Source organism: Carex rostrata, chromosome 9 (genome assembly GCF_964058835.1).
Source record: "Carex rostrata chromosome 9, lpCarRost1.2, whole genome shotgun sequence".
In the NCBI taxonomy this organism is placed as follows: Eukaryota; Viridiplantae; Streptophyta; class Magnoliopsida; order Poales; family Cyperaceae; genus Carex; species Carex rostrata.
In genome coordinates, this window is record NC_135926.1 from 2,194,003 (window position 1) to 2,221,236 (window position 27,234).

At 33.8% G+C, this 27,234-nt stretch overlaps 5 protein-coding genes across 5 annotated transcripts; 2 read left to right on the forward strand and 3 right to left on the reverse strand.

The window, feature by feature from the left end:
• The first annotated feature begins 1,401 nt into the window (after positions 1-1,401).
• On the forward strand, positions 1,402-3,838 carry LOC144559837 (DUF538 family protein (Protein of unknown function, DUF538)). Its single transcript, XM_078308984.1, has 3 exons — positions 1,402-1,623; positions 2,197-2,251; positions 3,195-3,838. Exons 1-3 carry the CDS (start codon positions 1,537-1,539, stop codon positions 3,572-3,574), a joined length of 522 nt encoding a protein of 173 aa, XP_078165110.1. The 5' UTR covers positions 1,402-1,536; the 3' UTR covers positions 3,575-3,838.
• Positions 3,839-5,559: 1,721 nt separating this feature from the next.
• LOC144559836 (26S proteasome regulatory subunit 8 homolog A) lies at positions 5,560-9,236 on the reverse strand. The gene is made up of 9 exons (XM_078308983.1): positions 8,889-9,236; positions 8,507-8,604; positions 7,807-8,031; positions 7,397-7,459; positions 7,141-7,304; positions 6,805-6,961; positions 6,253-6,351; positions 6,055-6,165; positions 5,560-5,941 (listed from the first exon to the last, which is right to left on the reverse strand). Exons 1-9 carry the CDS (start codon positions 9,082-9,084, stop codon positions 5,801-5,803), a joined length of 1,254 nt encoding a protein of 417 aa, XP_078165109.1. The 5' UTR covers positions 9,085-9,236; the 3' UTR covers positions 5,560-5,800.
• A 2,962-nt stretch (positions 9,237-12,198) lies between these two features.
• On the forward strand, positions 12,199-14,279 carry LOC144559226 (uncharacterized). Its single transcript, XM_078308222.1, has 2 exons — positions 12,199-12,517; positions 13,508-14,279. The coding sequence occupies exons 1-2, from the start codon at positions 12,310-12,312 to the stop codon at positions 14,095-14,097; spliced, it is 798 nt and encodes a 265-aa protein (XP_078164348.1). The 5' UTR covers positions 12,199-12,309; the 3' UTR covers positions 14,098-14,279.
• Positions 14,280-22,026: 7,747 nt separating this feature from the next.
• Positions 22,027-23,212, reverse strand: LOC144559419 (nodulin-related protein 2-like). Its single transcript, XM_078308438.1, has 2 exons — positions 22,866-23,212; positions 22,027-22,506 (listed from the first exon to the last, which is right to left on the reverse strand). The coding sequence occupies exons 1-2, from the start codon at positions 23,053-23,055 to the stop codon at positions 22,187-22,189; spliced, it is 510 nt and encodes a 169-aa protein (XP_078164564.1). The 5' UTR covers positions 23,056-23,212; the 3' UTR covers positions 22,027-22,186.
• A 1,659-nt stretch (positions 23,213-24,871) lies between these two features.
• LOC144559861 (nodulin-related protein 1-like) lies at positions 24,872-26,226 on the reverse strand. Its single transcript, XM_078309013.1, has 2 exons — positions 25,919-26,226; positions 24,872-25,338 (listed from the first exon to the last, which is right to left on the reverse strand). The coding sequence occupies exons 1-2, from the start codon at positions 26,097-26,099 to the stop codon at positions 24,968-24,970; spliced, it is 552 nt and encodes a 183-aa protein (XP_078165139.1). The 5' UTR covers positions 26,100-26,226; the 3' UTR covers positions 24,872-24,967.
• Positions 26,227-27,234: the final 1,008 nt, after the last annotated feature.

The window sequence follows — 27,234 nt, forward strand, 5'->3', positions numbered from 1 at the left end:
TGAGCATCGCATTCGTTTTTATTAGGGTTGTTCATTGGCTCCGGTTTAATAGGTTTTGAATCAAATTGAATTAGTTTGGACTAAACAATTCATTTTTTTTAGTTTAATGGTTTGGTTTGATTTGATTTTAAAAACCGAATTATAATTTTGGTTCGGTTCGGTTTGAAATTTTCAAAACCAAAATAACCTAATCGACCGAACTTTATATATTATATGAGTTTTGTCCGGACCACCCCGGTTTATTTCTTAATCAATTGTTTTAAATACTTTGGTTTAATTTTTAATATCCCAATTTATTTTTTAATACACCTGTTTATTTCTTGACATACTTCGATTTATTATAAATCAATTGCTTTAAATAAAAAATTAAGGATATTTCGGTTTGAACCAAATAAACCAAAATAAAACTTTGGTTCAATTCGTTTCGATTGCAATGCTAAATCGGTTCTGTTTGGTTCTATTTTTGAAACTGAATTATAACTTTGGTTTGCTTAGTTCGGTTCGGTTTCAACTGAACCAATGAACACTCCTAGTTTTATCATAGTGACAAATGAATTATTCGGGTTTAGTTCAGCGAGATCAAAAATTTGTAATTCGGGTATAATTCGGAAATGATTCGAAATTATTTAAATCAGAAATCTCAGTCCTGTAAGGGAGCAAAAAAAACCAAAAAAAATTGTCTTTGAAATTTTTTTTGAATAATTTGGAAAAAATTCGTAAAATTTATAAATTATTCAAGTTTAATTCGGCTAAAGTTCAGTCAACAGAATAATTCGAAGTTTGGTTTAACATCATTCTAAAAAGGAATTATTCGGCTATAATTCGGTATCCTGTGACTGGTTTTTATGGCCTGGGAAGAGAAGAAATGGTCCTCTAAAGTGACAACGTGGAGGCCAACCATTAGTCGACACAGGCTATTTTGTATTTGGCTTCTTGCACCCAATCAACCAAACGACAGAGTATATCACTGTCTTTTTTGAAGCTGGCGCCGTTTCCTACCAAACCATCATTCTCTGTAGACTAATTACAAGATTCTCGTCATGTAGCAAGTCAAAAAACACTCGACAGTGACTCGCAATGCGAATAACATCTATGGAGTTTCTCATAAAGCTCCAACTGCTTAATACGTACTTCTGTAATTAGCGTTACTTTGCATCGTAATTGTGGCCTGAAGTGACGAACCCGTATCCTCTCAGGTATTGCACCATTATTGCAGAGGATCACTTAATTTACGGTTTGAGATTAAATCTCAACCGGCTTGGGATTCGGGTCACTGTAGGGGGCCCCATTTTTGTGCTTTGAGATTCGTGCCAAGTTAAAAAGTACGGTTCAGATCTAGTAATTGTAAAAGATTCCCTTATCAGGTATTGGAGAGGATGTGAATTCCTGAAGTGACTGGGAGAGTGTGCCTTCGGCTGGTATAGAAAAAAGAAAAGGCTGGGAGACTGGAACAAAACAAAGAGAAGCCTCTTTCTCTGAGCCACTTGTCTCTCTCCCCTCTTTACCAGAAAAGGAGAAGACGGTGAAAGGGGCGAAATGGAGAAAGCTCTGACGAAGTTGAGTAGCTTCACTATCTCAAAGAAAGCCAAAGAGGAGATCGCCTCCATTGGAGAGGATCTCTCTGTGAGTGTCTTTTTATCTTTTTTTGTTTTGTTTCTATTTTGCTTGTTTCTTTATGGTTTTTAATTTTTGAGCTCTGGTGTGAGATATTTCCCTGCAGATCTATTTCATTCGGTTGATTCGTTGGAATTAGTGTCCTTTACTTTACTTTTTTTTTTTTTAATTTGCAACGTAGATTCCTCAAAATTTGGATATCCTGTTTTGGTTTCTGAAAATGCAGATGTCTGATTCATGTTACTCTATTATGCTTGCAATTGGAGCTATATATCTACTGCTCCAGCTTCTTATTTTGCTTGATTTTCCAATTTGAACTACAAAAATGTGAATTGTTTTAATTACTCGTGTTTCTATTTTAAATGAGACCTGCTTAAAATTCCCGTTCTTTCTAGATATACAGACAAATTCCAATCTGCTAATTCTCTTCAATTTTGTTATCAGCGTGGTTTGATAATTGAATTTTCTGTTATCAGCATTGAGGCTTTTGTTTTGAGGTATAAAAGTTGCTCTGTGCGGAGGAAGTATGGTTTTATTTTAACATTATCAGTTACCAACAAAATTTTGTTTTTGAATCTACAGAGATTCTCAAGCACTGTTGAAGAGAAAGCAAAATGGGTCTTTGAGAAACTGAAAGGTGCATATCAAAAACCACCTTTTCTTTGTTGCTCATCTTCAGCATAATTCAAATTTTGCACAAATCTACTATAACTGTTTCAGACAAGAGATGTCTAGCTTTGTGCAGATTCTTTCTAGTAGGAACTTTTTAGACTACGTTTTAGTTGGTGCCAGCCTTGTATCCTTTAAAATATTGTTAAAATGAGAATCGTTGAACTAATGCCCTTCACTAATGTTTGGCTTAAAAGTATCAGATCCAATCACACCCTTTTACTGGTCCACTTTATGTCCTTTAGAACCAATGCCAAAATTCTTCATGTGAACCTTGATCAAAGCAACTTTTGCTTGCCAACCTTTGTGCCCAAACTACCAAATTTATCTGGCAAACAACAGGTTTATGCCTTTGTTTTGTAGATTATTAAATACTAGGTGAGCTATGCTCACTTTTGTCAAAAAAAATAAAAAAAATTAAAACCCTAAGTTGTAGTTTGCAAAAAGGAACCTGGCAACTAAAACATTGCATAATCTGCACGTAAATTCATTTGCTAATTTTTTGAATACTTTAAAACATTTTTATTAAAATAAAGGGATATAGTGACAACTCTGACAAGTGACAACCGATAAAACGGTTATCAAACTAAAGAAATTATTGTAGATCATGTTTTCTGTAGTATAGATAGGTTCTATATCAATTTTGGTGCAACCGTTTGGAAACCAATCACTTGTCGAGAAAATTGCATCATTAATTTTTCAAAGGGTACAATGGATGCCAATCGGGTTTTCCATTGTACCGAATTTGATACACAATCTGTCTAAATTATAAGGAAGAAATCTATACTTTTACTTCTTTGATTTTTGATAACTGTTTTGTTGGTTATCACGGTTGTTAAACAAATTTATTGTCAATATAACCTATCCTTTTTACTAATGATCTTAATTTTATTTTTATATTATATCTCTAGGTAAACCGTTAAAGTCCCTGCCAGATCTCTTGCGTGAGTATAACCTACCGCCTGGCATCTTTCCAAAAAACATTGTAACCTATGAATTAGATGAATCAAAATCCAGACTAGTGGTTCACCTCTCTTCTCCATGTGAGATTAGCTTCAAGGACTCCTCCATCATGAGGTATGCATCCCGCGTGAAAGCTACTCTCGCAAGAGGCAAGCTGTCAAACATTGAAGGAATGAAAACCAAACTGTTGGTTTGGGTCAAGGTGACTCATGTTGGCGTCGAAAGCTATAAATCTGACAAGATTGCATTTACAGCTGGTGTAAAGAAATTAAAAGCGAAAGACGCATATGAGGTGCCCCGCGATGGAATCAGAGTTCAAGAGTTTTAGCTTAAATTGGATTGCGGAAATGTTTGATTATGATGGTGTTTGTGAATTGTGATGGGTTATTTGTTCTTGATTATATGGGAACATGATTCTTTTTATTTTATTTTCTCTATATGGTGTCCTATGGAGTCTGAACTAGTTTACATTTTTTGTGAACTGGGTTTACATTTTTTTAGCGATGCAAAGCTGTGATCTTTCACAAGGATTTGTGTTCTGGGGAATTTGTGGAGAGTATTTTCTGAAGTAACTTCAAATTTGAGTTTGAAATTTGATCTGTCTATTAAGAATTCAAAATAATTTGAAATTTTATGCGACATATTAATAGAGAGCAGATAATTTTAAGATTCGTGTCAAAAAATGACCGGTTCAAATTCTTCACAAGCAAACTCAAAATTTGAGTTAAGCATAAGCGGCTTAGTTTCTGAGGATGATGATGTACATCTTTCTGTCTCTGTTGTCTCTCCAAATCAAAATGAAATCGTCAATGTAAGACTTGAGCAATGTGATCTAGATTGATATTGGATTGTTGTTTTAAATAAGAACAGAACAAATTTGGCAAACGCTGCATTTCGAGACTTTTCTACCGGACACCAACTGTGGGTAACATGATGGTGTATGTTAGGCTTTCATACCATCCACGGGTGAGGTATCATTCTCTGAAGAAAGTACAAGTTACCAGGATGCAATCACTCTCTTCATCTCTGAAGAGAGTAGAAGTTACCAAGATGCGAGGTTAAAAACTTCTGTTTCGCACTTTCACAGTTTCGGAAGGACCACCACCTACCTATTTGTCGTCTACCAGGTTCGGCCTTTTTTTTATTTCTCTGAAAGGGAGTTTTGGGAGCCTATTGAGTAGTCAACAACTTGAATTCAATCGAAATAGGAAAAATTGCCTACTAACTCAAAGTTTAATAATGTAGTGTGACTATGAATTCGGATTCCCTAAAGTAACTCAAATTTTGAGTTTGAATCCGAAACTTACATTTTACATTTTATTTTTGCACAAATATTAAAGTCACCCTACATTCCACTTCGAACTGAATTGACACAGATTTTGATCGGACGGTCCGGATGTAAACTCAAAATTTGAGTTACTTTAGGGGATCCGAACCCATGTGACTATAGGCAAAACTGGAATATTATAAATAGAGTAGAATTAGGGTGAGTTTTTAAAATCGCCAAGTTTCTTAGTGAGCTTAACTTCAAAACCTATCAAAATGATTTCAAACGACAAATTTAAACTGTTGAAAACAAACATTAAAATTTTTAACCTATAATTTTTTTTACCACTTGATTTTACAATAAATTAATTTATAAATTTATAAATTTGCATCCAGACACATTACCGGTGAATTAGATTGGTTTTTACGGTTTGAATTCATCTTTTGAAGCTAATTCAATATCTAAAGATTAACTCCAAAACATATCAAATTGAATTCAAAATATCTTAATAACTTATCCAAACAGTTACAACTGTTCTACTTGAATCAAATATTATTAGCTTGGCAAAAGCTGCATTTCGAGACTTCTCTTTTTTGGTTTGCTCAGCAAAGCAAAGAATACAATCATCAAAATATTTTTTTAGGTTAAATTTTTGATCCAAAGAAGATTTGAACAAGATAATTTCCCGTTTAAAAGAGCTAGCGTTCCTGTGTGGCCCAGCACCTTTTGCTTTCTTGCTAGTTTTCTTTGGCAATGGGAATTTCATCAAAGAAAGACTAGACGCCATGCCAACGCTATTGCGCGTTTTTTTCATGCAGCAAGTGCTATTAAAGTTTTCTCATGCAGCTACTACTATTTCCTAGTTCTCTTAAATATACTATCATGACATCCACACGCTTGGCTGCATCAGAACGCAACAGAAAATCCAGAAATAACAATGTCCATTCTTGAGGGAGAATTATATTAAAGTTGTAATTTAAAGTGTACGTATACTTGCGCATATTCCTGAGTCCCCACGGATAACTCCATATAGACTTAAGAGGATCTGAATCAGAATAAAACAATGTTCTGAGAAATTGGTAAACACCATCTTGTACAACCAATACAACCTTGTGCAACTAAATGCCTACAAGGCACGACATCCTCAACTTTGCACAATCAAACTACCAGTACTAGAAAGTAGAACTACTTGTTTTAACAGTACAGTAGAAGTCATTTAGCAATAACAAAAAAATAAAATATAACCCTATTTCCAGAGCATGCAAAGCCACGAGTTTTTCTCGGTCCCTACTTCCAGAGCTTGCGAAGGGACATGTTTTTGTCAGTCTCTTTCTTCATCACCTTCGCTACTGCCATCTCGAAATCTTCTTGTGTCACATGGACCCTCCTTTCTCTCAGTGCAAACATACCAGCCTCAGTACAAACCGCCTACAGAGAAGATGTCAAACTCAAAATCAGATTAAAAAGTGGTCAGAGCACCAAACAACAGGTACACACCAACAAAGGCGAAAGCAACAAGATCAGTGGGAGGGAAAGAGTACCTTGAGCTCAGCGCCAGAAGCACCATTCATCTTTCCAGCTATCTTTTTTAGGTCTATACCCCTCATCAAATTCATCTTCCTTGAGTGGATCTTCAATATGTCAAATCGTGACTGCAAATAATATAAAAGTTAAAACCTAATGATGAAACAAAATGACACTATTAACTGAGTATGACTGAAATTTGACAACAACATTACATCTTCATTGGGGTTAGGAAACTCAATTTTCCTGTCGATACGACCAGGCCTGAGAAGAGCTGGATCCAGTATATCTATTCTATTTGTGGCCATCAAAACCTGCAAGACAAGGTGAAATTAACATTTAAAGATGACAAAATATATCATTATGTGCTAAATTCAACAAAATAATCTGTGTGGATGAACTCTTCCAAAACCTATAAACCATGAGGACCTCCCTCGCTCCCAACCCTTCTTTTCTCACTTGTTCTTCAAAATATTTTATGATGTGCTAAATTCAACAAAATAATATCCATGGAGATGTACTCTTCCCCCAGAAACCTTGAGGGGCCCCGTCACTCCCAGGCCTTCTTTTCTCACTTGTTCTTCAAAAGAGAGGTGGTTGTTTGGGCAGATTACTGAAGGAAAACATAAGTGGAAGCATGAAAATTTTCATACTTCCTTACTAATGTAACATACTATTTGCTTTTGTGGGCCCTATGGGTGAAGTTCGAGATTCTGAAGGGGTAAATTCAAATTTTCCAAGAAAAAAGGCAATGTTGAAAACTATACTTTGATCTTGTTGGAAGCTTCAAAACCATCAAGCTGGTTGAGGAGCTCGAGCATAGTACGTTGCACCTCGCTGTCACCATTGCCGCTACCTGATTCCATACGGGCAGATCCAATACTGTCTATCTCATCCATGAAGATAATAGATGGGGCATGTTCTCTGAATCAAACTCAAACAAACTCAGTAATGTACTTTTAAGACAAACATAATAAAAAGAAAACAGATCAGAATTGAATCATTCAACCCTAACAATTTGCCAACTAAGCACTACCATTCAAGGCACAAAAGATAAATAGATGCTATAAAAGCATTTCATGGAACAGAAGTGAAATATGTACCTGGCCATGACAAAAAGCTCACGAACCATACGTGACCCTTCTCCAATGTACTTCTGTACCAACTCTGAACCAGAAACCCTAATGAAGGTACAATCGGTGTGGTGGGCCACTGCCCTTGCCAACAATGTCTTGCCTGTACCAGGAGGTCCATAGAGCAAGACTCCCTAAAGAACAAAAAAAAAAATTGTTTCTTTAAGAAGTCCCAAACCCTGATGATTTCAAAGAAGTAGAGAAACATTTCAAGTTAGGACTGTACCTTAGGTTGAGCAATCCCAAGGCTTTCGAATAATTCAGGGTGCTTGATTGGGAGCTCAATAACCTAAAACAAATAGCATACCATTAGCATAACATAAGATTTAATTCAAACCAAAAGAAGCTCAACTGCATTTTTTCATAAGAATTGATTAATTTTCCAATGTGACCTTAACCATAAGATATGACCCAAGATAATATAACAGTAGGATGATAAAGGTATTGTCATTACATTTTCTATTTATCTCCTTGACCTCAACTTCATCTGATATATTCGCTTCAATTTTAAGGTCAGTTAACAATTCATGTAAAAACTTATTAGAGGTCTAGACTTAAAGCTTCAACCATAATAAGAGATTTAAGGAAAAAAAAAATACATGGAAAAGGTGTCAACCGGATACAACAAAATATTACCTCCTTGATCTCTTTAATTTGCTGGTCGAGGCCACCAATCATGTCATATGTTGAATCAGGAACCTTCTCGACTTTCATCAGATTAACCAATGGATCAACCTTGCTTGGCAGGATCAAGTGCAGAACATAGCTATCGTTACGCAAGGCAACCCTAGTAGATGGAGTAATTTTGGTTATGTCGATGCTCTTATCAATGTCAACAACATATTTCCCCTCCGGATGAACCTGAGAAAAGAGGTACAATTATTGATCCAAGACCGGATTGATGGAGTATAATAGGGAATTATGAAAAAAATAATTATATTCAGCCCCACCTATCCCCCAGAGACACAACTTCTGGTTGCATGTTATGAATAATAATGTGTTAATTGTGATTTTGTGAATAATTGACATCTTTTATCTAGCATGGAACATGGCAGCACAGATAAGGAAATTTATCAATTCCAGCATTTAGTATTAGTTAGTTTTAGTTTTACAGCCTTAATTTCACTCAATTCCTAAAATGTTATTCATTGTTTTGGAGGACATTGGGATAGAGTACGGCCTACTACTAGCCATTTCCAACAAATAACCTCAGAGATTGTAAAATTACTGTTAAATAAAATGAATGTTACTTCGATGCAGACATTTTCAACAAAAACACACACGAGAATGCAGGAAAAAACCCAAATAGTATGAGTACAATAAAAAAAGTAATTACCTTGACAAGAACCTTGGATTTACCCATGACCTTTACCACCTCACCAACATAGGAACCAGGCTCTTGTAGCAGCTGTAACTCCTCTCTAAGCATTCTAACTGAAATTTCAGAAAATTAAAAGTAATAAAAGTAAATAAATCCACTAACCAAATTAGGTTATGCATCTATGTAGTATTTTTTGATGTATCCCCTAATCCCCGTGTCAACAGAGATTAAAGAGCCAAATCCACAATAATTCACTACCATTATTTTGTAATTACTCCCTAAAACTAAAATTAAACACACGACCAAGATTATCAGAACTTTGCTTGAGGTACCCATCAGAAAACCAATTAAAATCCTACAATTAACCTAGGGTTGATATGCAAATGGGAATCTAAACCTTTTGAGTTGAGATCGTTTCTTTGCGCCTCAAGTCGCTGGAGATTGTGCGTCTTCTGCCTGACCTGAAGTGTTAAATCGTGTATATGTTGCAAATAATACTGCCTGAGCCCCTCGCCACCGCCTCCGGTAGCTCCCCTCTCCTTCTCCCCTTCGTTCACCGCCTGCTTCTTCACCTCCACGGCCGCCGTCGCCATTTCACAAGATTCCCGACGATCTCGTGCAGTTTTCTTGGATAGGTCGTTTGGGTCGGAGAGGAGAGAAGTGTTGTTTTTCTTTGGGTAAGAGAGAAAAGATCTGTAAATTATGAGGTTTTATGTCTTTGAGCGCAAGCAAGCATGGAGGTGAAGCTCCGAGAGAACGAACCGTCTGTATATAAAACAAGCCCGAGTGACCTTGAGGCCCAAATTCATTCAGGCCCAAGTATATTCAGCAAGGTCCAACCTTTAAAACTTTAAAAACTTTAGTAAATTCAATAGACCACCATGCTATTTGAATTATTTATTTATTTATTTATTTATTTATTATTATTATTATTATTATTATTATTATTATTATTATTATTATTATTATTATTATTATTATTATTATTTTTTGCTTATTTTATACTACCCATTTGCACCTCTCGTGTGGTTGCACGAATCACGGTTTAAATTAATCGGTCTGAAAGAATAAGATTAAGATGTTAGAAAATATATATCTGTCAATAATAGTGAGACAAATGAGTGTAAAATAAATTAATACATCTGAAGAGATGAACATACATAATTAAAATTATACTAAATTACTAATTCGAAATTTACTATATCTTACTTCTTTACTCTTCGTATGACAGTTCGTATTTAATTACTGCTTAAATTTAAAATTAAGCTTATTCTTACTTCATCTACTTTTTATATTTTACATCTTATTTGACAGATTCAGCTATAACATGAATTAATCCATCTGAAAGAATAAGATGTTGCAAAATAAATATCTATTTATAATAATGAGCTCTACAAATGAAATAAGTGTAACATAAATTATTATCTAAAAATATAAAATAATTTACCTCTTATTCCATCTTACTTTTGTTTTACTCTTTCTTTGTGAAATCTTTGCAGCTTAAAAGTATGTTCACCTCTTACTCTGTAGCTAAATAGGAAATAAATATGTTTTGAGATTCGTTCACAAAAACTAACTACTTTTGAGATTCGTGTATTCCAATAAATAAATGGTTGGGATTGAAATCGCATAACCTTGCGATCCTTTGGAATCACAGCAGATTTGCTTCCAACTAAATATGACCATACGGCTTTGGAAAGTTCCTGCAGATATGCGAATAATTAAGCATCCTTATGTGAGCCCTATCTGACGGTCAGATGCTGCATTCTTCGTCCATTAATTCAAACTGGTGGCATCATTTTTTGCTCTCTTTTCAACTGGGATTAAATGAAACTGGATTTACCTTGGCTCAACGAACTGTCCACAATAAAATCTCAAATAATATTCTGCTGAAAAGTATTTCTGCGCACAGAATGGGATTCTTCTCGCCATAATGAGCCGCTCATCCGTCTTTTTCAAGCCCAGTAGCCACTAGACCACTAATGTTGTAAACTACCAACTCCGCTACCTCTCCATTGTATACCAAAAAAGTTCCCCTCCAGTTCATTCCATAATAAAAAATAGGCTCTTCTGAATATTCATCGAAAATTTAATTTTGTATTAAAATTAATGAAGGTTGAATAGTTTGTTCGTGAAATATTATATACTAATCTGTATGAACAAAATGTTTAATTTTGAAATTTAGATTAAAAAATCTAAATAATAAATAATTTATAATTATAAGACAGATATCATGATTGTACATGTCTTTTCATATTCGAATGGTTGGCTAAAATAAAGTTTTTTTTATTATTGGAATTTTTTCTTATGTTTTAGATTTTGAACGATGATTCCATTCGATAAGCAACATTTGTATTTTTTTTAATACTAATCATCTTTCAAAAATCCCAAAAGAAGTAAAACAATTTCTATAAATTTAAAACGAGGTTTTATACAATTTTTTTGATATTTAGATTATATCGAACGATTTAAATGATCTGTTCTGATATGAAAATATAGAATTCGAACAGTTAACATTATTAACAAAATCCTCCATTTTTTTTAAACACAACTGAAACAACAAAAGCTTGTTCGTTAAAAGTCTCACTGAACTTTAATTTATTCTTTCTCGGTAAGAAACACACAACATTCAACATAATTGGTGCTATTTTAAGAAGAATAGGAGCTTGTTGCTCTTCATTTTTCTCTCTCTCTCAAAAAGGAGGAGAGGGAGAGGAGAGAGAAGATAGAGAGATAAAGAGGAGAGAGATAGAGAGGAGAGTTGAAAGAGTAGGAATTTTGAAAAACAGAGGATTTCGTTTCATCAGGATTACGAGAATTAGCATCTCAACGACACTGGATCCACTCTCCTTTATTCGGATAAATATATTAACAGAGATAATTTAACTCCATTCAGTGTATCAGTTACACATTTTTTTCATTTCATCTCTATTTGTTGTCACTGCGTGAAGCTAAACTAATTCTGTCAATATATTTACTCCATGATTCACTCTTTGATCCATCCATAGAAGGAAATATCGGCCGATATGTATCGGTATTGGCCGTGACCGATCCGATATTGGGGATTCTGCATTTTTCGTCCAATTTCTGCTATTTTGGTCTGATACTAGTCATTATTCGACTAAAACAGAATAAACTATGCACATCCATTATGTACCCGTGATTAAATAGAGGAGAACCCGTGATTAATCAAGACAGAGAACAACCACGAAACAGTGAAAGAGTGTGTTTATAGTTTTAATGCATGTATTATATTGTATTAGTAGATTATTTGATTATAATCATTTATCTAAACATAAATTATTAACAAATTATTTTTTTATCAATTTTTTTTTCTATTTTTTGGGTAAAAAAAGTTTCTGATCAAAAAGTCTAATTTTTTGAGCTAAATTAGCCGATACTTGCCGATATACCGATCTCGAATCGATAGGCCGAGATCGATCCCGATACCGATACCAATATTTCCTTCTAGGGATACATCCCTTCTGAATCACTCTTTACGGTCTTACCATTAAATTCAACAACAGGTCAACAGCTATCACATTCACACCGGATAAAGATATTAACAGATATATTTTAACTTTATGCAGCGAATCAGTATTATTTTTATTCATTCTCTCTATTTGTCGTCACTGTGGGAAGCTAAAATAGCTCTGTCAATTACCTTTACCCCTTTATTCGCTCCTTTTATCCATCCCTTCTGAAATTTACCCCATTAAATTCAACAGCAGCTATCACATTCAAAGTTCTCGGTTTCTCTCCTCTTTGTAATCTCCAAGCCTCTGTACAAGAAAAGATCCAGTTCCTCTAACTCAGCCATGGACTCTTACACACACAACACCAAACCCCAGAAACCCAATTCAAGCGGCTTCAGACATGAAGCCACTTCTCCCACTGATCTCTTCTCCAGTGCTCAGGTGCTTGCTGACGCCGCCATGTCGACCTTCAGGCATGAATCAACCAAGGTCAACAAGTCCAAGGCGGCAACTGCTGCCGACAACCTCCTCCATGCTGCCTCTCAGTATGGTAATTCAGTTCAGTCAATTCAGTTTCATTTACAGAATTGATTGAACCTGGTAAGAAAACCAAAATAATTTGGCTACTTGGAAGACCATTTGTGTGTGTGTGTGTGTGTGTTTTTTTTTTTAAATTACCTTTACCCTGCTTTGCTAGAAGGATTTGGATTATAAAGTTGTGTGTGGGAAATTAAGAGAGAAAAGTTTCTCTCTTATTACCTACGATGTGCACAAAATTAAGCCAAATAAAATTAAATTCTTTCAGTTTTAGGCCTGAGGCTATTAAATACATTTATATACTTTCTTTTTGTTTGCTTTGGCAACCCTGTTGGTTATATTTTCGAAAAAAAGGCGAGAGGTTAACGGTTGAATAGATTCGTAATTTTCTAAAGATTCCACTCTTAGTTAGTAGTTAATATAAATTATGTTTTTTCAGCTTAAATTTGTGGTTCAATCCTTGTTATTTATTTGGGTTTATTTTTGAAAGAGTGATTCAATCGTTGTTGGTCTATTCAATCTTTAGGTGAATTCAAACGTTTGGAATTTAGTTACCTTGGTTGCTATCAGTACACAGATACAACAAATTGTCTAATTACATATTATTTGGGACAAGTATATAAGAGTTGTGTTACGGTGTTTCACAAAGCAAACATGTACCGTTGTATCTCGCATAAATCTTGATATTTGAGATTCAAAATAGCCGATCTAATATCCTCAATTTGATCCACATATTGGAATATTGTTGGATTTTTTTATTTTTAGATTCTGTTTATTATCTTGTTAGATAAAACTATTGCTGCTAGCCGGTCTACAATAATATTTTTTTTCCCAACTAAAAAGATAGTAAAAAAGTCTAAAAATATAAAATTTGGTTTCTAATAAAATTTCAATACGCAGATCACATTAATCGACTCAGATCAGCCATTCAAATTTTAATATAGGGCATAATATTGGTCTATTTCTACTCCATTAAACACCATAACACAATATCCAATGATAGGCCATCTCGAAGAGAAAAGCTTCGGCAAGTACATGGGGAAAGCTGAGGAGTACCTCCATCAGTATTCCGCCCCTTCATCACAGCCACCTTCTCACGGTAATAACCCAGGCAAAAAGTACCAACAAGAAGAAGAAGAATATGAAGAGGAAGCGTATGCAAGCAACAAAACTTCGGCACGACCAAATTCTTATGCTAGTGGCAAAACTAAATACCAGAAAGATGAAGAATACGGAGATGAAGAGGAAGCGTACGCAAGCCACAAGACTTCAGCAAGACCAAATTCTCATGCCAGTGGCAAACCAAAATACCACCAAGAAGAAGAATATGAAGATGAAGTGGAAGAATACACAAGCCACAAGACTTCGGCTAGACCGAATTCTTATGCTAGTGGCAAAACTAAGAAGCACCAAGAAGAAGAAGAGGAAGGAGGATCAGGAGGTGGAATTGGGGATTACATGAAGCTGGCACAGGGACTTTTGAAGAGCCAAGGAGGAGGGCATTCTGGTCATTCGGCTGGTGGCGAGTCAGGTGGTGGTACCGGGGTTGGAGACTACATGAAATTGGCTCAGGGTTTCTTGGGTAAGCGCTGAGTTTACTTCTTGGTGCTTGGTTCTATTGTATCAATTTGGGCTTGTTAATTGAATGTCATATATATGTAATGGAACAATATATGGTGCCTACTTAATCGTTGAGGAATATCTGAATATGGGTGTTATGATTGAAATAATGTTTATGTAGTCCGACCTCTATTTTAGTAGTTATGTCACATTATGTATATTTTGTTCGTTTGACATATATTTTTCTTCTCTGTTGATATGTACAATCTAATGATTTATATTTTTATTGGATTATAGAAACTCTTGTATTTGTGCTTTTATGAAATCATTATTGTCAGGTCATCTTATTTAATGTATGAAATTGAATTATTATATTATGTGAATTTTTATTGAAAAATTTCCGCATATTTTGATATTGTATTTAATTTAATAGTCTTTATTTCAATACAAAAGTTCAACATTTTTTATAACATATGTTTCTGTGCATATTTTGATATGAATCTACATTGCAATTTGCAAAGTACCATACTCTCACTCTTATAACTAATACAATACACAAGCAAAATAACTAAAAAAAGTATATACAAGGAATCAAGGACACTGTAATCCAAATCAGGACGGCTGCTCATTTATAACAACTCAAACAAAAGTATTTATGCAATTATAAACGCCACCCCACTTGTATATGAATCCATATCCTTCAAAGTAACAAAATATTTTTGTTTGGATCACAGCCGTCCGATCAGAATCCAGACCAATTCTCTGAAGTGAATGCACGAAGCAGCTTTAATAGTCATGCAAATTCTTATTGGACAGTCCAGATCTAAACAGATATATCCTGTTACCTTAGCCCTTACAGAGACGTGTCGCAACGGATCCGTGATCTCTCTAGCATGCATCACGTATAATGACTGGAAAGAAATGTATCCCGTGTCTGAGTGTGATGTCTCAGGGTTGTTACCAGTTAGAACTACTTTCTGTTTCTATCTATATGTAGCTAGATATGTATTAGGTTATTTTAGTCCTATATTTACAATATTATCTACATTCGAAAATTTAATTTGAAAATTTTAATTTTAAATACTTCTTGATTTATTTATTTGACATAACTATATAACAAATTAGTTATCCTTAATCACATGAAAACAATGATAGTACTCATCGAAATCTTATTACAAATATAATAAATTTATAAATTGAGTGAGGCTACGGTGATATGCCCCTGTTATGGATCTATGATTTCACATGCATATTTCAAAACCACTCAACATGATTTCATATAGAACTGTATTTAAAATGCAGACACAATTTTATATTTCTTAAAAAAATTAACTACTTTTTTAAGATGGTAGGAAAGTCACAGTTTTTTGATGATTCAGAATCTTTAGGTAAAATGATTTTTTGTTTATAAAAAATAGTAAAAAATTATAAAATTTAATTTATAAGTATATTTTATTTTGGAAATTACATTGTACGGTTCAGATTGATTGTTAAAATTAAAAAAAATAAAGATATAAATTTATAGTGCGGATCGCTATGCAATATAATATGTACATTACCATAGCTACCAATTGTAGCATATTTTCTTTATACGTTTAAAATATTTATATGTGACTATCATAATAGTGTTAAATATTGCGTCATTTTTTTCTTCTCCCCACTCACTCCCATGATTCCAATGAAAGATCGCATGAGTATCAATTAATTATTGTATTCTTTATCTTTTTCAATTTTGTAAATTAAAAGCTTGACGAAAGTAATTTTTATCAAATTCATCTCAGTAACAAATATCGTGAGTTCAATTATTTTATTCTTTCTTTAAAATAGGCTGTAGGAACTCATTTATCTATCATTATATTTTTTTTATAAAACTGCAACTGCAACGCACATTAGTTTTATTAATTATAATTATTAGGAGCAGCTACACATTCTAATGTGCCAAATAATATATGATGAAACATGAACACTTATACTGTGAAAATAAAAGCATAAACATGCTGCAATTGCATTCATTATTTAATGATGGTCGATTTAGATTTTGTACAATAATGTAAGTGAACTTGTATAATTTATCTATAGTTTGTTGAGGCATTAATTTAGTGCACAGACAATCCTCCGGTAAATTCTCAGTTTATCTCATTATATAAGTCAATTCCATGTGAACTTTAATAATTAGGATTAACTGCGGACACAGTCTTTCAAGTAAAGTTTTGTGGTTTTTCTGAACCGAAATGGCACATGGCTTAACGGCGCATTTTTTGTAATTATACCACTTATATACGAAGAGAAAATAATAATAATTAATACTATGTGCAATTATCCAATCAGAGGATGGAATATACATAATAATAATCAAGGCTTAATTTGATCATTAATTGTATTCTTATTTTTGAAATAATTGCATTGTCATTTGAGTTTTAATGATTATGAAAACAAATGAAATCAAGGCGATATTCTATCGAATTGAAGTTTAAGTTGTTTCATATAACCTAGATGTAAAATTTACAGTACCAGTAACCAGTGGCAGATTAATTAATAAAGAAAAATAGTTAAACTCCATTTAATTACACTGCTACCACTACCAGTATGGCAGTAACTCAACTAGCAGTCTAGCACAAGATTATAACCAATTATGTTATAATTAAGCCACATAAATGTTACACTGATTCTGGTAGCAAGAGGTCCTATTTATAATACAAATTTATGTCAACCAATGAAATTTGCCAAGCTTATTCTGTCGCAACTCGCGAGTTACTAGCTAATGTTTCCTTTTTTGAACCTTTTTATGAACAAAAAGCAGTGTAACTTTTAATGCTTCCCCACCCCTTTTCTTTGACCAAATTAAAGTCTATTATGGTGTATTGATGTAGTAACTCCTGTAGCGGGTTCATAGCATGTGAAATGCAAATACAGTTGGTTGCGAGGCAACTACAAAATGCAATAATAACTATAATGCAATTTTTTTTTTCTGTATGTCTGAAATATATTTGTAAAGTAAAATGCTACATTGCAACAAGTAAATTTTAAACAAACTCTTTGTTAATCCCATAATATATGTATTAGTTATTTTTTCCTGTATGTCATTAAGCCAATTTTTTTTTTTTCTGTATGTCTGAAATTTATTTGTTAAGTAAAATGCAAGCTACATTCAACTAGGATTGAATTTGTTATACAAAGCACCACAAAAATTAATGCATCACAAAAACCATGTTGAATTTTGATTCTATCTTCCCATTGTCGACCGTATTTAATGTATAAGGTGAGAAACTTGTGATTCTTTTTCTAAAAATTAAGATTTGTTTGAGCCATATCCATCCATTTGTAAAGCTATAACCTTCTCAATTCTTCATCCATATCACAACCTACCTACACCTCCTTTCAATCCATTTATAATCCTGTTTCCTGATCCAACATGGATAAAGATACAAACCATAGTATCCAAAAGAAAAACCCTAACCCTATATGGGACTACAAGAGCATACTGATCTACGATTCGTTCGAATTCGTATCGTTCAGCCATTATCTCGATTCCGCAATTACAAACTGATCTCTCTCAATGCCGCATTTGTCAAGTCTGCCCGCACCGCCACTAGCCAGTGCATCTGCCAAAAAACGATTATGGCTGTCGAAATTATTGAACAAGTTATTTGGCAAGGTGTTTCGGCTAAAGCGAACATATAGTATGCCGGCTGGGAGTTATGATCATTATGTCGAAGATTACTACTACCGGGGATATTATTCCCTATCAGGTCGAGCGCTTTCTTCAATACCGGAGGTGTCCGAGGAGTCGCCAGATGTTGCACCAATAGTGCGAAAGGTCCAGTCGGAGCGACTTACTGACGTCAATAGCATGGTAGAGTTGGAAATGGTTTTATGATGTAATTATTCACTGATTCAAATTTTTTAGCATGAAAATATATAAGAATAGTGGCGTCGAATGTACATTAAGTTGACAAAATTAATTAGGTAATTATGTATGTCAACTACACAAGTGACATTATATTGGTTTGGATTATGTTTCTCCTTTTTATGCTTCGTTTAGTTCAAGTAGTTTAGTAAGGAGAACTAATGTATTTTATATAAAAGAAAGGGGGAGCATGGCTGCTAGAACTATTGAGTTAATAGTATTTTGCACAGCATGATATGCTTGGTTTTTGAGGTGTGTAATTATGGTCTCTGAGTCGATAATAAGTCCACCTGTTCCATTTGATTGCAAGGTGAATGTGGAAGTTTGGATTGACAACTTAGTAGTCCCAAGAGATATCCCTTGTAATGAAATATAGTAATATTGGTTCATAGGACTCTTAGAAGGGTTTTTAACGAATGGAGTTGATTTAACAGAAGTTCCACTAAATTTAGACGAAGGTCCAATTAAGAAATAGTGTGCTTGTGCTATTAGTATCAAGCAATGAAGTAAAACAATAGGAGAACATGGTAGCATTCAGTTGTGAAGGCAAGGATAATTGACCTCTTTTGAAAGGGATAAGTTAAGCACTGCATGGGAAATATACTTCAGCCGAGCTAAAATTATTTCGAAGTCTGTTTAGATTATGAGTATAGGGTAAAAAAGTTCCACTGGTTTTTGATATAACCAGTACCACTATATTTGTTTATCTGTTTTCAAAGTACAAACAGTCGATTCAAACTACTCAATATATATGATTTCATATTAAAATGTGTTTGGAGACCAAATTTTATAATTTTTTAACTAATTTTTTAGATAGATACAAAAATACTGTTTTTGAATGGTCCAGAATCTTTTGAAAAATAGTGTTTTTGTACCTAACTAAAAAAATAATATAAAATTTGATATAATACATTTTATTAGTATGGAGATCATATTGAGCTTTGAGCAGTTTGAATCTACTATTTAGACTTTAATATCGAGAGAACTATGAGGGGCATGATTATTTAATTAGAGTACAAAACCAATGAGGCATACATTTTAACCATACTCTTAGATTATAGGGGCCTTCTTTGAGATTCGTGCTAATTTAAATGAACGACTCATATTTCATTCTACACGGTCAGGTATTGCACTGATTTCTATCAGAAGTGAGTGTAGTGGGGGTCCGCCGGTCCGATCATTCTGACTGGCTTGTCAACACAAATGTTATGATTCAAAAGTATAAATAAACTATTTTTGCAGGTACGTTTGGATGAAATAAGGAATAGAGCAAGAATATAGTTAATTTTAAATTTGAGAATAGTAGCTAATTCAACTTTTGGTTTGGTTATTAGATGAGAGCTAGAATAGCAAAATTTGAGAATAGTAAATAAGAATAGAGAAAAAATAGTGATTTATAGATTAGTGTGAAAATAGTGCTATTCGGATTAGTAAAAATATTATTTGGATTGTATATTTAGAATAGTGAATAGTTGTACCGATAAATAATAGTGTTAATAAGGTGCTTAAGAGAAAATATAGGCAAGTGAGGTCTTATATGAATTGTCACAATGTGGAAATAACATAAAGTAGTGTCAATTTTGTCATTTTGGGAGTGTGTTGATGAAAATCCAAAAAAGAATTATTTTTCCCTCTCTCTTCACATTTTTGAACAGTAGCTATTCCAACATTTACAAAAAATAGAGAATAATAACTATTCTAACTATTCCAAATAAAAAAAATGTTGTTTGGATGCACATTGCTATTCCGAATAGTCGCTATTCTAGAATAGTCTCTATTCTTGACACATCCAAACATAATAGTGAGTTAACCCATATAAGACAAATAAAGAATAGTGGATCAGTGCTATTCTTGCTCCATCGAAACATCAAATAGCTCAAAAAAATAGTACTATTTTCGAATTAGTGCTATTCTTACTCCATCCAAACGCACCCGTAGTATTTTTGAAGTAGAAATCTCGAAATATACATCTTATCCATTTAAGATGTTGTGATGAAAAAAAATGCATGAATATTCATGATTGATATATTAAAATTTGGTTATTTTAATGATTCTTATCCATTTAAGTGGTTCTTACAAGACTTTTGTAATGGACCAATTAATGAGTCCCTCCAAAGTTAAAATATGTCCTATTTTATGTCCGATTGATTAGGATCAATTAGTATGCAATGTATAAATAGAAATAGTTATCCTCACGGATATTTTCAAATTTTTAGAATTGGTTTTAGTATTTACATGACCTTATATGAAAAGAGAAAAAAGAAAGGAAAATAGCGTTTGTGCGTTTTAGTTTTGTTTTATACAATGAATATCAGTGGGTCTTCTAATTTGTCTTGTATTTCTTTGAAAATTTAAATTAAGGTATAGGCTATATATATTAACTACATTAATAATTACTAGTTGGGTTGCACTGTGCGGATATATTCTTTGTCTTACAATTTATAAGTTAATTTTCATATATTTATTTTTCATTATTTTTTTAACGGCTGAATTTTAGGCTCAATTAATTTAAAACTTAATAAGTTTGACAAATTTGCCATTTCAAAGGTTGATCAGTTTCAATGGTTTATTTGCCATTTCAAGTTAATTTGATAAATTTTGAAGTTAAGCTCACAAAGAACTTGGTGACTGAAATTTGGTGAATTAATTTGTGTATAAGCTTTATTTCTCAAATCTTAAATATCTATTTAAGGATTTACAAGGCTAATTTAGCTGTTAATTTAATTATATTAATGGAAAAATAGTCGTTCAGAAAGGACCAAAAACATAAACTTTAGAAAAAGGAGAGAGAATGGATGTGGGGTATAATCGACTAGTGCAAATGGTAATGCTAACTGTCTCCAACTGAGAGCTCTCCAGACATATAGGCGCCATTATCTCCGACAATGAGCTTAATTCTACTCATATATAATAAGAATATATATACCAGTGATAAAGAATTACACCATACAAAATATAAATAATCAGCAAAGTTGTTCCTTTCTTTATTTTACTTTGTGTTGTAAAAAAATAGATTCAAATTCTATCTATCACATATTTGTATGTATATATTTTACATTTCAGCCTCCTTAATCAATTTTTTTTTTTAAATATGCCACTGTGTCCATATATATATATATATATATATATATATTAAAATCACAATATGCTAGAGATATCAGCACAAGTCTTAATACAACAGTGCCCCAGATAGCAGGCAGTAAGCTCATGTGAAGTTTGTAATCATATTTCCATTTTCATTACGATTTAAAAGAAAGGAAAAAGGGAAAATGCATCTCCACTTATTTTTCTCTGCCGGTGTCCTGTGGCTTTCAAGGCCAATGCTATTAAAAGATATCATCGCAATTGGTCAGTACAATCTTTTTTTTTTCCCTCTGGGATTGGGCCTATCTTTTTGTCAATTGTTCCCACTTCATCAATCGTGTGTGATGTAACAGCTAACCGTAAATTCAAATGGGGAATTCAAATCTGCTCCTCTTCTGGAGGAAAGGAACACTGTCCTATTCTTCAATTTGAACCGTTTAAAATTGAACAAACGGCTTCAATTACTTTTTTATTTTATATCAATATAATTTATTAAAACCAGTGTTCTAAATAGTGCGTTATAGCGTTTTTGAACCCTAAACGTTAAGCTATGGAATAATAATACGCTATTTGAGCTACGGACGCTATAGCGGTAATAGCGGTCCACTATAGCGCAAATAGCGCCCGCTATGCAACATGAGCTGTTCTAGCTATTATTTTTTTGCAACCAAACATACCCTTAAAACTCAATATTTTTAAACTGTCTCATGAATCTAAATTGTCCGCACGTATATTAAAATAATTTGTCATAATCTACATATATTAATAAAATTAGTTTCACTAAAATTAAAAATTAGCCCTATAAACAAAGTAGATTATTTTTTATCTATCCTTATTTAATTGAATGATGTAAACTAATTACTATTTTTTTGTCATAATTACTCTAAAAATTATTATTAGTCACATACATATATATTATTATTACTCCGTTTACATTAGATAAGGTATATCTAATTAAACATGTACAAGAAACAAACAGAACCAAAACAAAGTATATATAACACAATCCCCTTGATCAGTACATAGATACATTAAACTGACCCCAACCCAACAAAACATACATGAAAATTAAAAAAAAACATAACCAAAACACACAAACAATTACATAATCCTACAACCATAACTAAAATTTTATTTGAATAAACCCCCGGCCATCTTCAGGGCACCCCCAAAACCTCCTCCGGATTCATCGGCTGGCTTAGAATCACCTCCTTCCTTGTTCTTCTTGTTCACCAAACCTTCGGCCATTTTGACATAATTTGCGACCCCACCGCTTGATTCTTCTTCTTTCTTCTTGGGCTCCTTTGCACCACCATCCTCCGGAGCCGGTGCGGCTGTCTTCACCTTCTCGCCCTCTGTGGTTTCTTTAGTGGCGCCAGGTTCAGAATACTGGTGGAGATATCCCTCAGCCTTCTCTATGTATGTGCCATAGCTCGTTTTGTCAATCTTACCTGTAAGTTTCATTAGTTTAGTACTGTGAAAAAGCCAATTGTGATCTGAAGTTTTAACTGACACATGCCAGTGCCAATTTTCTTTTGCTGTTATCAGTTCTTTGTCTGCTTGATTAGGTAACAAGTGAACCAAATGAAAAAGAAACGATGCATTGCCAACTTCAAACTCAATTATAGAACAACTGAGGCAAATTAGTCATTTAAACATAACTCTTCCAGCATTGTCTATGAATTTCTGTTAATAAAAAAACATAATATGCCCCCAATTCAACCTTGCTCAATTGAATATTAATTTATCATGCCTTTGAGTCATCTGTCAACTATGTTTGCCGATTGAAAAACATAGTTAATTATATTACCATACTGATTGGCTGCTTCGAGAAGGTCTTCTGCTGCAGCGGCGGCCTTGGCCTTGTCAACCTTATCTGTGTCTTTGTTAAAGCCCGATACGGCTGCCTGTCCGAGATATTGCGCACTTGAGAAGAGTTCAGTTGGTGAGGTGCTGGATTCTTTCTTCTCAGTCTCAGCGTTTGTGTTTGGTGGATCCATCACAAATTAAAGAGAGCTTGATTAGTTATAAAAAAAATTGTAGTAGAGGAGAGTTCAAGTAATGGCTTTGTTGTTGCATTCCTCTTTTAGCAATGTTACCTCAATATATAGGTAAAGAAATTATGAAAATGAAAATATCTTCCACATCTTTTTGTCCTATCCACCAGCAACCACAAATTAATGATTTCGGATCTTTTGCTTTTGGATAAAAGTGGGGGCAGTGTTATCTTAATTAAAGATGATTCTATGCTTTAGACGAAAAATTGAAATTAAATCTTTAAATTAATCCCCGTCCATGTCAATATAGCTTTCAATTAGGGGCATAGTGTCGGTCCATTAATTATGTAGTAGATGATCTATATGTGGCTTCATTATTTGATTTCACATGCAGCAAGCATATCAACATTGTATGGATCTGAGTCTCTGACCGATAATAGTAGCATTCGCAACAATTGGATTGCTTTGTTTTATGCGTACAAACCGTGTCTGACATTTAAATTAAGCTGTTAATTTGTCTGTACCTTATGTTTTTGTCGTATGTAAACAATAATTACTGGGAAAAAACACTAAATATATAACTGAGATTTTTTTGGTAAAGATTTTAACAGCAGTTTTGATTTCACGTAGCACGCGAATTATAGAAATAAAATAGCGCTGCATCAAGATAAAACTGCTCTGTTAATTTTTTTGTTTGGGGCGAATGTACTGTTTCCGTTGACATTTGAAATTCGGTAAAAAAACATACATAAAAAACAGCCCGTTGCCATTATCTCTAAAAAATAAAAGAAAAGAAGACAGCCCGTTACAATGTGGACCTTACACGAACTCATTAAATGTAAAAGGTAGTTTACTGGATTTAATGTGTTGGCGCCTCATTTAATTGTGGCCCGCTATAATATAGATCTCATGCAATGATAAAAGTTAATGGGAGATGCATAACTTTATTATTTGGGACTATTTCCTCCGTATTAGGATACAGGGATGTAAATTTTTGCCGTTCTCTGTTGTGATTAGTCAAGCTGTAACTTGGGTTATTTGCCATACCGTGATCAAGTTGGATTTCTACGTGCCGTGCCATGTCATGACTAAATTCGAAGAGACAATCATGGCACATGAATGGTCCCATATTTGTCACTTTTAGTCACATTAAATTATTTGTTTTCTTAATTTAAGTTAGATTATTCAATATTCACAATTCGATCAAGACATAACGGTCCTGATCACGTGTGACTGGTGTGTCTTACATATCGTGCCGTGCAACAACCAAAGCAAACCGTGCATCGTCCCAATTTTTCAAAAAATAATAATATTACGCGAATGGTCACAACACATGACACACGAGTCACAAGATGTCGCGAACCGTACTGTACTACTGTACCATGCCGTGACGTATATAGTCACGGCCTTACTATTTTAGTTACTAACTCTCCCTCCAGAGAAAAGTTACTGATTCAATCAACGCTTTTGATTATCTAAATTTCCTGGTGGTGGTGTTTACTACCAGATTTATGGACCTGTTGGTACCAGCAAGCAGTTGTCGGTTGGAAGTCATGTTGACTCCTTTTAATTAATCTTTTCTGGAGGCGGCCTAAAATGACAGCATTTTAATCTCTGGTATCCTAATTTGCAAGCGAAGTACACAATGGGGATTAATTATCTGCTGTTGTGCTTAAGCTAAATTTCAGAATGTCATACTTCAATCCGATGAAAAGAAGGTTAAAATTGTCAGTTCTATTCATAATTCATGTAATGGAAAAAAAAAAAATGGTGCTATGTAGCAAACTAAATGGTACACTTTTTTGTAACTGATAATATATTTCAGAAGTGAACTTCCCCTCCTCTCAATCAAATGTACATCAATTATCACAGAATAAATATGAGAAGTAAACAATTAAACAAATACTTAATCAAGTTAATGTTTCTTCATGAACCCCTGAGCAAGCTTGACATAACCGCCAACCCCGCTGCCCCCGTCAGAGTGACCTCCACCAGAGTGGGTCCCACTTTGTTTCCCCAAGAAGCCCTGGGCCAACTTGATATAATCTCCGACTCCCCCTTCTGATTTCTCTTCTTCCTTCTTCTTCTTCTTGTCACTGCCATGTGGGGCTGAGGACTCGTGTTGAGATGAATAATGTGGCTTAGATGAATTGTGTTCGTCTGATGAATGCCCGGTCGGTTTTGTTGTGGGGCCGGCAGTGGAAGTCGAATGCGAAGACTCGTATTGGTGGAGATATCCCTCGGCTTTCTCGATGTACTTTCCGAAGCTCTTCTCTTCTAGTTTACCTGTTTAACCATTTATTTAGTGTGCTTTATTTGATGATGGAATGATTGAAATCTAAGAATTCTTATTGATCAGCACGCACAGAAATCCAATTTGCAGATCAATGTTCATTTTAACCCAATTTTTGCTAGATTAAATGATTAATGCTCAATTTAACTTCTAATTTTACAGATTTTATTGTTAGACAGCTAGTGCAGATACCTGAGGTACTGATTGTACCAGAGTTAGCTAGGATCAGTATCAGTGTGGTACCGATTCTAATTTGCATGATGCAGATAGAAGTATTTGTAAGAACGCTTTATATTCAATACAAATTCTTGGTAAAAAACTAATTGTACCAGAGTAATCAGACAAACAGTAACGGTAAAGAAAGAGCTTTAATTTTTTTCCTTTTGGAAAATAATTTGGTACAGAAATTGCTTCCTCAAAAAAAAAAAAAATTGATAGAGAAATTGAACCTTCGTTTTATTCTCACATAAAACTAATTAATAGCAAATGATACTCAACCAATCAAAAGTCAAACCTTACAATTTCTAAGAAACAACATGATACTTTACAGGAATCATTGAATTAATCAATTACCATAATGAGAGGCAGCATTGAGTATATTGGCAGCAGCACCAGCAGCCTTGCCTTTGTCGACTTTGCCGGTGTCTTTACGCAATGTTGACTTCTCCACGTCGGCCACCACTTGCGCGCTCGAGAAAAGATTAGCCGGTGAGGGTTTCGATTCATGCTTTTGTTTGCTGTTCTTTGACTCCATATTAGTTGAGAAAGAATACCTTTTCTTGCTTTGATTTTTTGTTTGTTTGTTTGTTTTTGTATTGGTTTGCTCGTTGGATGCTGGTTGGCAAAGTATGAAGGAATTCTTATATGTGCAGGAGGGGTGGTTTCTTCCTTCACCTACTCGGTTTCTTACTTTTATTTTAATATTTTGTATAAAATTTTGGATTACTTAGAAGCGTTGGCCACTTTTATTGACAGTTGACAAAGAAGATCTATTAATAAAAAAAAAACAAAGAAGATCCTGCTCTGAAACTTCTATTATTAATAATTTAGATTTTAGATTCTGTCTTGAGGTGTTGACAGCGTGTATCGATCGGAAGCGTTGACGCGGTTTCATAATGAATTCGTATCACCTGAGTAGCAGAATATTTCTCTTTTGGCCAAAAAATAATAATATATATTTCTGTTTGGATCTGGACCGTCCAATCGGTATTTGCACGATTATTAAAGTGACCCCATGCGTTCTACCTTAAACTGGATTAGTCCAGATTCCAATCGGACGGCTATAATTCAAACATAAATATTTTGTTACCTCAGAGGATATGGATTCGTTTCATAATTCGGGGCTACCAGGAAGCAAATTTGTCCGAGTTGTTCTATGTAATTGCCTTTGTTGTTGAACACATGAATTTTAAAGATAATGTTGTCAATATAGTTATATATTCTTGTTCGAATATTTTTTTTTAACTCGTTTCTTAAGTTAACAGGTTTTCTCGAAAATGGATTTTACTTTAAATTGTGCTTATAAAAACATGTTTGATAACTACTTCAATAGAATCCTCACCTATTATATTTTCATAAACTTTTCATGCACAGAAATGCAGATATTTAACATGAGGAGGGTTCAAATACCTCCATTTTTTGTGTCTCTATATTGCCTCCATTTTTAAAAACTTTAATAACTCATAATTTAAATCTTAAAATTCAAAATAAAATCATTGGATATGAAATACATCATTTTATCTATGCACGTGTAAAAAATTATGGCATTTCAACTTTGTTTTGATTGTCATCTTGAGCTTGTAAAAATGTATACTAATGTGGATAATTTCTAGACGTTGATTTTTTAATTTATTGATTCACATAAAAGCAAAATCAAAATGTGATAATTT